Here is a 13,265-nt window from a genome sequence, read left to right as displayed (position 1 = left end):
TTGAACAACAAAAGTTGTCAAAGGTTCTCAGCTTCATAATCGTGGCAAGTGAATACAATGTTATAATTACTACAAAAGCTTTCAAAAGTGATCCGACATCATTTCATGGTCACCTCGTTATACAACGTCATACAACCATAATGACGTTACGTTGCCCACGTTGAGCGTCGTTTTACGTTGAAAAGAATGAAAAGGTACCAACAGCAGCAATTTAAATGTTATGGTTACATATAAAAGCATGGTACCTTGAAAAACTTGGAAAAAATGACTATCCTTGGTGACACAGGTACTGCAAAGCAACAAAGGAGCAGGTAGTGTATACATATTATTGAAGTTTCACAGAATCCTGGAGTAGAACGAAAATCACATAATAACATTGGCAAAATGGGAATGTCAAATCTTGCCTTATTCACTCACACATGCAAGCACATTTGTACCTGTGACCCTGAAATATGTAATGTCTTCCACTGTTTGCTAATTAACAGGTTTTTTGTCTCTTTTTGTTTTTGAAATCTGTATTTTAATAATGGAGCTATTTAAGCACTATGACATTGACAACTAGTGACTTGTGATACACACCTTCTACACATGGTAAAATCGTGCATATGAACGTTAGATTAGAATTTTAAAAAGTAAGGTTTTGAACCTAATCTAAAGATTGTTCCGTCGAGGACAAGATATATAGTTGGGGCAGCATTGTGTTCTTCAGACAACGAGTAATGTCGGATAAGCTAGGTAAGTATTAGAATTACAGAAGAAAGACAGCACACTTCAGATTAATGTTTTTTCGCGTTTGATTCCCCTTTCCAGTGGAAGAAATGTTATGATTACATATAGAAGCATGGCAACTTTCTGAATTCAATATTGTTTTCTCAATAGTATTTATTCAGGAAGAACATTCCAATTTGATTCCCCTTTCCAGTGGAACATCCCAATATGTACTATTTGGCTGCTTTCCTTCTACTTGGAGTCTGTCTACGTCTTGCCGAGTAAGTAAAAACAAGTCGAGTAAACATTTTCTTTTCGTGTTTTATAAAATGTTGTGATTTTATCCGATGGACAAATTTGAAGTTGTTTTTCTGATTAAAATACAGACGGACTTGTAACTTAGTATTTACAAGAACATGGCCAAGAAGTAACATTTGATGATGTGTATTTGTAATATATATTTGTCTTCCCCTAACGGATCTGTCTATAGTAGTTTTTTGAATTCTAGAAAAGTCAATAAGATTTGGATAAACAGTAAAGGCAGTTCTATTTGTACACAGTTGTTCATATAACATGAATTTTGTACTTAAAACTCCCAATATGTGTGTTGCTCCTTCTTCAATTCTATTTTTACTAAAGCTTTGAAATGCATGACGACTGTTAAGACGTTTACTGCAATATTGTTATAAATGTCATCGGACCTATGGACTTATGTTTGATTGATTCGAATGTACGTGTCATGCATTTCTGTTTCCTTAGACAATTGGGTTATAACGTGTCATATTTGTCCCTAAAAATCCCGGTTTATTGTCTAGTGGCTGAGATTTGTTTCATTTGAACACATGCCATTTGTTTGTAAGTGCCCTGCCATACTGAAAACTAGACAGTGTCAACGTGTCCGTTCGTCATACGCAGGATTAGGCTTGACCTAGTTTTGGGCTATTGCGTCCAAAGACATAGATTATCACATTCAGTACTATTGTTCTATAAGGGAATTAATGGCATAGTAGTCAAAAGATGACGTTAGATCATTATCAGTGGTTTTGAACATGCAGGGTGACAAAAGAGTTTGGCGCAGTAGTGACGCCTTGCATCAAGTATAATTGATAAATTGAGGAAAGCTATAAGTCTGCAAGCCGTTGTTAATTTAATTCAGGAATTATTCTGAGCAAATGGACTTTAACAATTAGTCAGATGTATTCGCTATAGAACACAACACCGATAGATTCAATAGCATGCCCTAGCGTTTTATGATTGATGGATTATCAATAAGATATGCGCAAAGACCATAAAGTCCGGTTAAAAGAACCTTTTCTCTACGATTGTTTCGAGATACGTTTGATTTAGTCACAAAAGGCTCAATGCCGTAGGGACAGCTTCCCCTTAAAGATGATGCCCATCTCAGTTGTCATTTCGTTTGAGCATGGATTTTACTGACGGTGCAATATTCTGCAGGGAAGGGCAATATTGTCTCATCCTGTTATTCAGCTAATTTCCAAGTAGTCTAGCATGGGCAGGTATCCATGAAAAATGAAAAATCTAAAAGAGTTTTACACAATTCATTAAAAAGGTCGAGCGTAATTTTGAGTAAGTCCTGCCTCGCTGATTAGGAAACTGCCTGAATTGTTTTTTAAAACACTGACAATGACCACTGACACAAGTTTGCGATTTGTGTTATATTGCGTTAAACATATTGTAGACAAATTTTAATAAATTTCACACGTTTAAATTCTAAATGTATTTAGATGCGTCACACAAAATGTGTTCCAATTCGGTTTAAGGTTAATCTTGTAAACCGATTTACTGGATTTCATTGAAAACCTGACATTTAGAAATTGACCGATAAAACGTCTGAAATATAGCACACACATTATAATTTCTAGCACATGAATATGACATGAACACCGTAAAGATAGGGCATTAACCCTCCATTTCCAAGACTTTATACGTGACTACAATACTTTTTCTCATCGCAGTGCTGAATTACGGCCATATAATGTAACAGCACAAAACCTCTTCGGCATCTACGACATTGATAAGGACAGTGAATACTCCTTGGCGGAACTCAAACTATCATACAACGGCTTCGACTCTAACTGTATGTATACAACAGAAACCCTTCTGACATATGGCGACAATGTCGTGATAGGTCGATCCCCCACATCCGGTAATTGTCGTAAAAGGCGACCAAAAGATTAGCACCCCGTTCCACAAAGCGAACTTTGCGCTACGTGAAGAAACTACCAATCTTTACTATTGACTTACGATCGTCGTGGCGCTAACATCGCTTTGTGGAACTGGACCTACCTAAACAGGCTCTTGGAGTTGGTTGATGCACATCAACCCCGGAAAGTGTGACTGTAAACTCTTAGACTTTCAATTCCGATTTATAAACAGAATAATTTATAACATATGTTGTATTTGGGATTACACTTTCTTAGTTAAGTACAGATTCTAGTACTTTTTGGGGTTGAGTCCATACCGGGATTCGAACCCACAACCTCAGAGTCAGGTACCTAATCGCCAGCACACAAAGTCAGACGCCTAGACCGCTCAGCGACCGCGGCTTCCATTAAAATGGCATTGTGTATTTTAGAATAATTTATACAAAAAAAAGAATTATTGAAGATGAAGTTAGTTGATGATGATACATGTACATTTTGTAAAACCGCCTCAGAAGATATATCATATGTTTTCTTTGAACGTCAATTTGTTCGGAACTTTTGGCTAAAAGTTGAAGAATTCCTTAATGATAACCTCCAAACCAATTTGACACTACATGTATCTAAATTCATTTCTATGTTTGGACTCTCCTCAAACAACCAAGCCTTAAACAGCAAGATATATCCTTTGCAGGATTTCTTATGTTGCTTATATCGAAAGGTTTATTGCAATGAAAAATAATCAGTTAAGTTATTTTACTAGGAAATGACATTACTTATATACCCTGTTCTGACATTTTAATTTAGCACACATACAGTTTGATTTACTCAAACTAATGTGTCCACTACAGTTATAACACTTTCATCTAGCTCCTGTCTATCTATCTATCTATCTATCTATCTAAAGGTTTATATATAGGTATATATATATATATATTTATACTCCCTCATATGCATATACAATTTTTGTATTAACTTGATGATGTAACTGCCAACACATGTCACTCTTCTGTCTGTACATGCAACTTGAAATGGAATAAAAACAAACAAACATACAAACCCAATCCGGAGAGTAGACTGATGCTCACGATGTCCGTCACTGGTTTGTCTGGTTCAGACACTAATATATTTATATACCGACATCACTTGGCTGGACTATTGATGCGTGGTGTATATACCAACAAAGCAACATGGGTATTATTCTAGCCAGAAAATGTAGTGCATTGATATTTCCTTATCACCCGTCAGTGAAGGACGAGCGAAACTTACCAGTAACATATCAAGGTTTTCAGCTTTAAGCTTGTGTTAAATAACAGGATCGGGTAACGAAACTCCTATTGCTGAGTCCCAGCAACCAAAGTTAAACCTCGCTATTAAGGATCTTTGGGATTGCTGGTACCTCAGCTATCAGTATGCTACATCTGCAAGATTTACACCAACACTTTTGTAACCATCTCTTAAAACCCAACACTTTGTAGTGACATGACAAGCTCACAATAAATATAATTAATGTTTTGATTAACCATTCTCATAGAATAAAACCCAAGTCACTGGTGATTACTGTTGTCGTGATAGATAATATTCTTACTCTGTGAAACTGTACATATTGAACACAGGCGCTTAAGATTCTTAAGATTAATAAAAGACAACATTTTTATTTGGTGTTTCATGCAATCGAGAAAATAATATGGATTGTGTCTCAGCTTAAACTCAAGAGATACAAAACTTGATGTTTTTTTGTGGGAGAAAGACGATTAAATCATCTTGTTACCCTCCTTCTCTCTTTCAGTCGACGGAGTTGTCTCCCGTGAGGAGTTTACCACATACTTTACTACACAGAATCAGTACTTGTTTGTTCTGACGCGTCCGCTGTACGACATTTATGACGCCGACCAGGACGGAGCTGTAACGGAATATGACTTTAACCAAATTTACAAGTTATGGGATGCCAACGGTACTTTCTGTCTTTGAATCGATCTTATTGTGTGTTGATAAGATAGGGGACGACATTGGGAGTCTTGAGAAACATTCATGCACTGGTCATATTTAATCATACCTTTTCCAGGACGTCGTCATATGAGCGAAATATTCTCAAGCACGACGTTAAACCCAATTTCACCTCACCTCACATCACCTGTTTCAGGTGTACTTAATGTCTCCAACCACAATGTATTCCAAAATAATGTATGTGGAAAGCATGGAATCTAATCAAAACTTAAAGCATATTCTGCTTCTTGATCCAGTGCAAAATAGTTGGTTAGTTTGGTTTGTTGGTTGGTTTGTTATTTAATGACGTACTCAGGAATATTCCAGCTATATGGCAGCTGTCTGTAAATAATCGAATCTGGACCCGACAATCCAGACAAAACAGCAGCATGATTATCGAAAATCGATTATCGATTATTATCTACGCAGCTGTGATGTGATGACATGTGTCAAGCAAGTCAGCGAGCCTGACCACCCGATCCCGTTAGTCGCCTCTTACGACAAGAATGGGTTGCTGAACACCAAATCTAACCAGGATCTTTACGGGTTTGGTACACTTTATCTCCATGGTGTTGTGATCTATGAACTGTACCTTTTCCCTCACTGAGCTTCGTTTCGGACGTGTGATGGTCATTCGTTAAATCTATCCTTTCACTCTCATAGCACAAGATCCGGGTTAGAATTGGTCTTCAGCAACCTATGCTTGTCGTAAAAGGCGACTAACGGGATCGGGTGGTCAGGCTCGCTGACCTGGTTGACACATGTCATCGTATCAGAATAGATCGATGCTCATGCTGTCTATCATGATGTCTATCACTAGATTGTCTGGTCATTGTATTCTAAATGTGTAGATCGATGCTCATGATGTTGATCACTGGGCTGGCTGGTCCAGACTTGATTATTTATAGACCGCCGTCATATAGCGGGAATATTGCCGAGTTCGGCGTTAAACAACTAAGAACAAATTATACTCTTCACAAAAAGTTAAGCAACACTAATTTGTAGTCTCATTACATTTTCATTTATTGAAATTGCAAATCATGGAATGATGCGATAGAAAGGTGAAACATATGTACACGCGATTAACAAAATGAAATGAAATGGTATTGAGCAATAATAGACTTACAAATCATCAAAAGCATGTACCCGTGAATCAGTCGTGCAAAATGTGCTGCATTGATGGAGCAAAATGTTAACATTAAGATTCAAGTCAGTTTTGGACAGTGAAGCAGTGTTCAGTAACGCGTATGACCACCATGAGCACAAATGCAAGCTTCTACACATCTTTGCATTGACCAGATGAGCCTTTAAAGTTGCTGTTGTGGAATGTTCTGCCATTCTCTCTGTAACGCCTGCTCAAGTTCATCCGGAGTCTGGGGGTGAACATGGAGACCGTAAACACGACTTCCAATAATGTCCCAAGCATGTTCAATGGGATTAAGATCAAGTGACCTTGCAGGTCAGTCCATATGCGTGATGTTGTTGATCTAAACGAGATTGTTAACACCTCTTTCTCGGGCATTATCATCCATGGACGGGCATTATCATCCATAAAAATGAAGTTAGGACCCGCTTGTTGTGCCAGAGGAATGATTACAGGTAGGTTTACACCGATCAGGGTGCATGTACGAAGACTGGAGCACATTCATGCCACACATTTTGCATGTTGTTTCTGAGGGTGGTTGTGTTCGGGTGATTTTGTCAATGTTGTCAGATAAATCAATTTGACAGTCATTAAAGGTTATGTATTCTTTGAATATTTACCGTTCAGTAACATGTCGGCAAAAATCGCTATCGAGATTTATAAAGATATTACACTGAAAATACTTGTTGCTAAATTTTTGTGAGGAGTATCTTATTACACTGGCGTCCTACTATCATACTTACTAGACGACTAATTTGATTGGATGGTCGCCACTTGGTTAACTTATATAATTAATGATCATATTTGTTTGGTTTAGAAATTATTTACAGCCTTCTTATGAATAGAATCTTGGCGAATAGGGGATTAAACAACAAACATGCACTGTACTCCTGCGAAAATCGTCGTATTTGACCAACCAGTGATTGAGACACCTACAGCCTAAGGGCTGCATGAAGATAACTTTGCTGTATGTTTCAGAAAATAACGTTGTAAGCGAGCTTGAGTTTGTACACTGGTGGACGGTGGTAAGTGCTGTATATCTATAGTGAAAATATCCACACAGTAGTGTCATGGACATCGCTAACATGCATGTAGCAATTGTTCAAAACGTTGAATAAATACGACTGAGTGAGTGAGTGATTTTAACGCCGCTTTCATTAGTACACAATTATATCACTGCGTGACTGCTTTATGTGGGAGGAAATCCCGAAGTGATGTTATCCCAGACGTTAACAGCAGTGTAAACCGTGGAGCTTGGGCATACAATTGTTAAACAGACCAAGAATCAGGGAAACTGTGATCCGAACCCATAATAAGTTTCCAAGGGACGCAACTCTGCACGGCTGATGCCTCAGAGTACACTTGCGGCACCTGTGTCACCAGGGTCCAAATATGAATGACTTGATTATATAATATATATGTATAGAATTAAAATTTCGTGATAACTGTAGTTTATGCATTTGACATCTTTGTTCCAGACGCTGGAGGCCTTGGACCACCTCCACCACCCTGATGTCTAACGCATAGTACTCATTATGTTGATGAGACAATAAAAACGCCTCCACAAAATAATTTAATGTTCATTTATCTCACTTAACAACCTCTGGGTTTTTCAGTTTGTCTGTTAAATGTTAAATGTTCAGATTGCGTGAGCTTTCGTATGCATAAACCAGTGGAATTGGAGATGAGAATTGAAACCTGTTTTTTCCGCCTGAAATAAAAAAAATCCACTCTTAAATTATCACACATCAAAACACATCGTGTTAATTAGGATAGGTGTATGATGTAAAAAGAGCTTTCAAATTGCCTGTTGTGTGTTTGGTCGGGTTTGCGAAAAATGTTCATGTAAGCACTGGCTAATGGATTACGGGCAAATGTTGATTCAACAGCAATCAAACTTACAGATTCGAAAATGGCACAACTAACCTTCAAGGCGGGTTCATGAAATAAAAAGTGTGTTGGTTTGAACATCACTTTGGAACTGTTTTTAATACACCGCACGAGTGGCTCAACGTGACATGCATGGGCGCAAAGCGCAAGTGGTGCAGGCAATGTATCACCATAACTGGAATGGTGTTCTTCCTAATCGGGGCGAACCTCTGAACCGGGTAAATCTCAAGGGTCCAACCAGCTTATCAATGACACCTCACTATAATATTGCATGCTACAGTGCTTAGGTCTCTGATTGCTGGGGCAGTAATCATACAGATTACCAAGGTACTTATTCAAGGTACCGACTGTGAAGATGTTCATCATCCTTGCTGTCTCGCTTGAATGCTGATCCCCCGTGCGCCCGATTTTAAGAAAGTCACTACATTCCATGAATGAACCAACGCTTGTCCCAATTCAGCTAACGTCAATGGCTGATTCTGGGCTTGACGTAAACGTCTCTCCATTTCATCCGAAGCGTGTTTGATGGGGAACAGGTCCGGAGAAACAGCTGGCCAGGGGAGTGCGGGAATGTTCTGTTGTTTCAGGAAATCTGTTACATCACGAGCGACATGTTGACGGGCATTATCTTGCTGAAGCGTGAAGTTACGTCTCTGTCCTTGAATGTCCTGCACATGAGGCCCAATGACCTCATTCCTGTATGCACACCTGTCAGATTGCCATTGACAATGACAAGTTGTGTCCCACCATGAGATGTGATGTTTCCCCACACCATAACGCTTTCGTCACCAAACTGTTGACGTTGAACAACGTATGTGTCAGCATACCGTTCACCTCGTCGTCTGTACACCATTGCCATGCCATCTCGACTCGTCAGTGAATAAAACACCATCCCAATCTTATCTGCTGTACCTTACATGCTGTCTGCACCAGGCAAGACGTGCCTGTCGGTGACGTTGGAACAAAATTGGACTATTGCAGGCCGTCGGCGCCTGAGTCGGTTCCGTACAGTCCTGGAACTGATTTGACGTAAGCAAGGAATGGTTCGAGACGTCAAGCTGATCGTCTGGAATCCATTCCGTAGATCTGTGTCTTGCTGACGTGACCTCAAGCGTGGACGAATGGTCTGAGGCAAATCTGTCGTGTTCCCATTATGTTAAAAACGTCTTCATAGAGATGAGATTGTGTTTCGATGGACACCAACATGTCTGGGCACTTCATTTTGGGTCATTCCAGCATACCCACGGCACGGAGACGCTGATTTTCTGTAAGTCGTGGCATGACGTACGTGCAGTTTAGGTTGAAATTAACGTGTTTTCCACAACATTCAGAGGCTAGAGAATGATCTACCGTTCTTCAAGTTTTAATATCAGGTGTGAGAAATTTAGGTGTCAAACAGCATATAAAAGTGAGTAAGTTCATTGTGCACAAAGTGCACGTGCCACGCGCGATACGTCACATGAAATGAAATGTCAAAATGCCTTGCTACATGTTTATGTAGGGTTATCTTTATAACTTTTCAAACTTTATAACTTTTATTTTATGCAATTTTATGTGATGCACAGTTACTTTTTTCCGTTAGTACTTATGAAAAGAATGTTTGAATGTTGCGTACTCACCTCTCATTCCTCGGATATCTACTGTGATAAAAAATGTAAGTAAAATGTCAAAGGTTCTCAGTTTCAACAAGTGAATTAAATCCTAACGTTACAGCAAAACCTTTCCAAAGTGATCTGACGTTATTTCCTTGTCACCTCGTTATACAACATCATACCACCACGATGACGTCACGTTGCACACGCTGAACGTCATTTAACGTAAAAATGATTAAATTAAAGGTACCATGAGCAGCAATTTAAATGTTATGGTTACAAATAGAAGCATGGCAACTTTCTGAATTAAATATTTATTTTCTCTAAAACTTGAAAAATGACCATCCTTGGTAACACAGGTACTGTATATCAACAAAGGAGCAGGTGGTGTATGATAATGAAGAACAGAATCCACGAGGAGAGCATGATCACATAATAATATTGGCAGAATTGGATTGTCAGATCTTACCTTATTCACTCACCCATGCAAGCACAGTTATGCCTGTGACCCTAAAATATGTAATGTCTTCCACAGGGTACTAATTAACAGTATTTCGTTCCCTTTTTGTTTTGAAATCTGTATTTTAATAATGGAGTTATTCAAGCGTAATGTCATTAACCATACTGGGACTAGTGACTCGTGGTGCACACCTTCTACACATGGTAAAGTCGTACATGTGAACGCTTAAATTAGAATTAAAAAGCAAGGTGTTGAACCTAATCTACGGGGTGTTCCGTCGAGGTCAAGATATATAGTTTGGACGGCATTGTGTTATTTCAGGCTACGAGTAATATAAGATAAGCTAGGTAAGTATTGGAATTACATAAGACAGACAGCACACTTCAGATTAATCCCAATTTTATTCAGGGGAATTTTCGGAATTTGATACCTCTTTCAAGTGGAAGAAATGGTATGGCTTAATACGGAAGCGTGGCAACTTTCTGAATTTAATTGATTGTTTCAAAACGTTGATTACACAACATTATCGTTTCCTGGAGTCTCGTTGACTGGATTCCGTCCTATTGCGCAACTTAGTGCAATAACCAATCCAGAATTTTGAGACCAATTCATACAACTGGATATATAAATATTAATCAGTATTAATTGATACATCTAAGCACTTGTATATTGCAACACTACGTAACTTTTAATCCTTGCAAACACGTCGTGCAGCGTGCTCTGTCGTACAGCTTGCTCTGACAAACGGAAATCTGGAAATGGTGGATTTCTCAAAACGAGGCTCGGCCGCTAGAAACGTTTGGCGGTCTGGTATGGACTTGATATTATATCAATCACATTATGCGTTACAAAAATACACTGAATAAGCGCCAAAAACCAGTGCTCCAGATGAATTGTGAATCATTTTACGACCTCATCAAACGGGGACAGTCTGTGACGTCTTAGTTAAGGTCATGCTGCCTAAACCTCACCACAAAACATAGAAATACGATTTTATTGCACTTTTAAATAAAAATTCATTTGTAAATACCATTTTCTTATGAAACAAGGAATTGGAATACAGTGTAACCATGGTTGTTTTTAGTGTCTCTTTTCACTTTCACACGAGAAGAATCGGATCGGCTGTAAAGTAGGTCATTGTCTCTAAACTGGTTAATGAGACTTGTGTTTCGGTTTGATAGTATTCATTCAGGGAGAACTTTCGAATTTGATTCCCCTTTCCACTGGAACTTCCCATTATGTACTCTTTAGCTGCATTCCTCCTACTTGGAGTCTCTCTAGGTCTTGTCGAGTAAATAAAAACAACAATGAACATTATCTTTTCGTATTTTTACAAAATGTTGTGATTATATCCGATTGCCAAATTCGAAGTTGTTTTCTGGTTAAATAGTCTGTAACTGTAACTTAGTATTTACAAGAACATGGTCAAGAAGTAACATTTGATGATGTTTGTTTGAAATAGATATTTGTCTTCTTAGCGGTTGTGTTTGAGATATACTCATGCCAATAATGGTTGTCACCCCCTTCAATTGTATTAATAGGCTGGGGGTGTCAACAATTATTGACATGAGCATAGTTTCGTGTGGATACTTCTGAAAGGTCAAAAGGATTTAAATAGACAATAAATGCAATTCTATTTGTACACAGTTGTCTATATAACATTATTTGTCCATTTGTACTTTAAATTCCCAATACATGTGTTGCAAATTCTTCAATATTTTTTTAAGCTTTGAAATGCACTACAACTGTTAAAACGTTTACCGCAATATTGAGAAGGAGATAATATCAGACTTATGGACTTATGTTTGATTGCTTCGAATGTACGTGTCATGCATTTCTGCTTCTTTAAACAATTGGCTTATAACGTGTGATATTTGGCACACTAGTCCCTAAAAGTACCGGTTTATTGTCTAATGGCTCAGATTTGTTTCTTTTGAACACGGAAATCGATGAGATTTGTCTGTAAGTGTATTGCTATAATGAAAACAAGACAGTGCGTACGTGTCCGTTCGTCATACGTGGGATGAGATTTGACCTAGTTTCGGCCTATTGCGACCAAAGACATAGCATATCACATCCAGTGTTCTAAAAGGGAGGTAATCGCATAGTAGACAAAAGATGATTTAAGATAATAATCAATGGGTTTGAACATGCCTGGTGACGAACAAAGAGTTTCCTCGCACCAAAGTATAGGTCCACTATTGAAGAACGCTAGTAGTCGGCAGCCATTGTTAATATAATTTAGGAATCATTCTGAGCAAATGCCGTTTAACCATTAGCCTGAGATATTCGCTATAAAACACAAATCCGATAGATGTAAGAAGTTGCTAATGTGATTGTGTTATATTGTGGTAAACATGGTGTAGATGTGTTGAGAGATCTTAGCCAACTTCTTAGACTAACAACTAGTCTCTGAAATGAACATATATAAAACACTTCATAATATAAAAATATAATATAGCTGCGAGCAGCAATATAAGGCTATACCCCAAATGACTCAATTAGCCATTTAGAACTTCATTGTTCACGTCCATAATTCCAGAGTCGATTATAAAATTCTGACTGGCAATCCAGTGACTGAGATCATATGATATGGTTTCAGAGCAAATAGTGATACCATCTGTCACCTGGTTCTTAACACATAGTATATGGTAATCTTGTATGGATCATGTCACTTCCAGTAATTGGAAGGGCTTCCTTCAATAACTTTAAAATTGAATTATCATCGAACTGGAAGTATTGGAAGTTTAGATCAATTCATTACAAAGCATATTTTATTGGATTTAAGAATATCATTTGGGAAAATGACTCTTAAAACAGAGGAAACTTTTGTTCCAACAGTCAGGAAAACAGGAAATTCCATGACCTAAGCCGAAAAAGGTGCAAGGTTCACATTAGAGGAATTCAAACATAAGTCTAAAACACATAACAAACGTTTCCAGTGACTTATTTCAAGAATATTTACAAAAAATACCATGGACGCTCTTATATTTTACACCAGACCCTGGTCAATTGAAATGCAGCTATGGGAACATTTAAGTCATTTTAAGGATGCTTCTCATGTCAAAAATAGAACATCCGTGCTACGAATACCCAATCTTGACTATCTTGACAAACAGATCCCATTTGGTGAAAGGGGAAATAAATGTGAAAATAATATGAAATGGATGACTGAAAATTAGTGGTGAACGTGTCCTGATCAACCGTGGCGCAGGCCATTCATAAATGTTGCTAAAACTGGAAATCTGTTTTGCCTGACGCCGCACACCTGTTTTCCCCCCATTAGACTTCGACTTGAAAACAAACCAGACAATCAAGTGATC

At 38.1% G+C, this 13,265-nt stretch overlaps 1 protein-coding gene across 1 annotated transcript; it reads left to right on the top strand.

The window, feature by feature from the left end:
• Positions 1–645: 645 nt before the first annotated feature.
• Positions 646–7,572, top strand: LOC124290062. Its single transcript, XM_046726751.1, has 6 exons — positions 646–735; positions 923–989; positions 2,685–2,806; positions 4,660–4,824; positions 6,979–7,025; positions 7,479–7,572. The coding sequence occupies exons 1-6, from the start codon at positions 720–722 to the stop codon at positions 7,518–7,520; spliced, it is 459 nt and encodes a 152-aa protein (XP_046582707.1). The 5' UTR covers positions 646–719; the 3' UTR covers positions 7,521–7,572.
• The last annotated feature ends 5,693 nt before the right edge of the window (positions 7,573–13,265 follow it).

Source organism: Haliotis rubra, unplaced genomic scaffold, assembly GCF_003918875.1.
Source record: "Haliotis rubra isolate DU_JTF1 unplaced genomic scaffold, ASM391887v1 Scf455, whole genome shotgun sequence".
Taxonomy (NCBI): Eukaryota; Metazoa; Mollusca; class Gastropoda; order Lepetellida; family Haliotidae; genus Haliotis; species Haliotis rubra.
Note: the sequence above shows the minus strand (reverse complement) of the source record. Positions and strands in the feature narration are given on the sequence as shown.

Bases quoted from the DNA above. Each gene is read 5' to 3' on its own strand.
- LOC124290062 (XM_046726751.1), top strand. The intron at 4,825-6,978 runs GTACTTTCTGTC...TGTATGTTTCAG, and splicing joins CAAGTTATGGGATGCCAACG to AAAATAACGTTGTAAGCGAG. The intron at 7,026-7,478 runs GTAAGTGCTGTA...TCTTTGTTCCAG, and splicing joins TTGTACACTGGTGGACGGTG to ACGCTGGAGGCCTTGGACCA.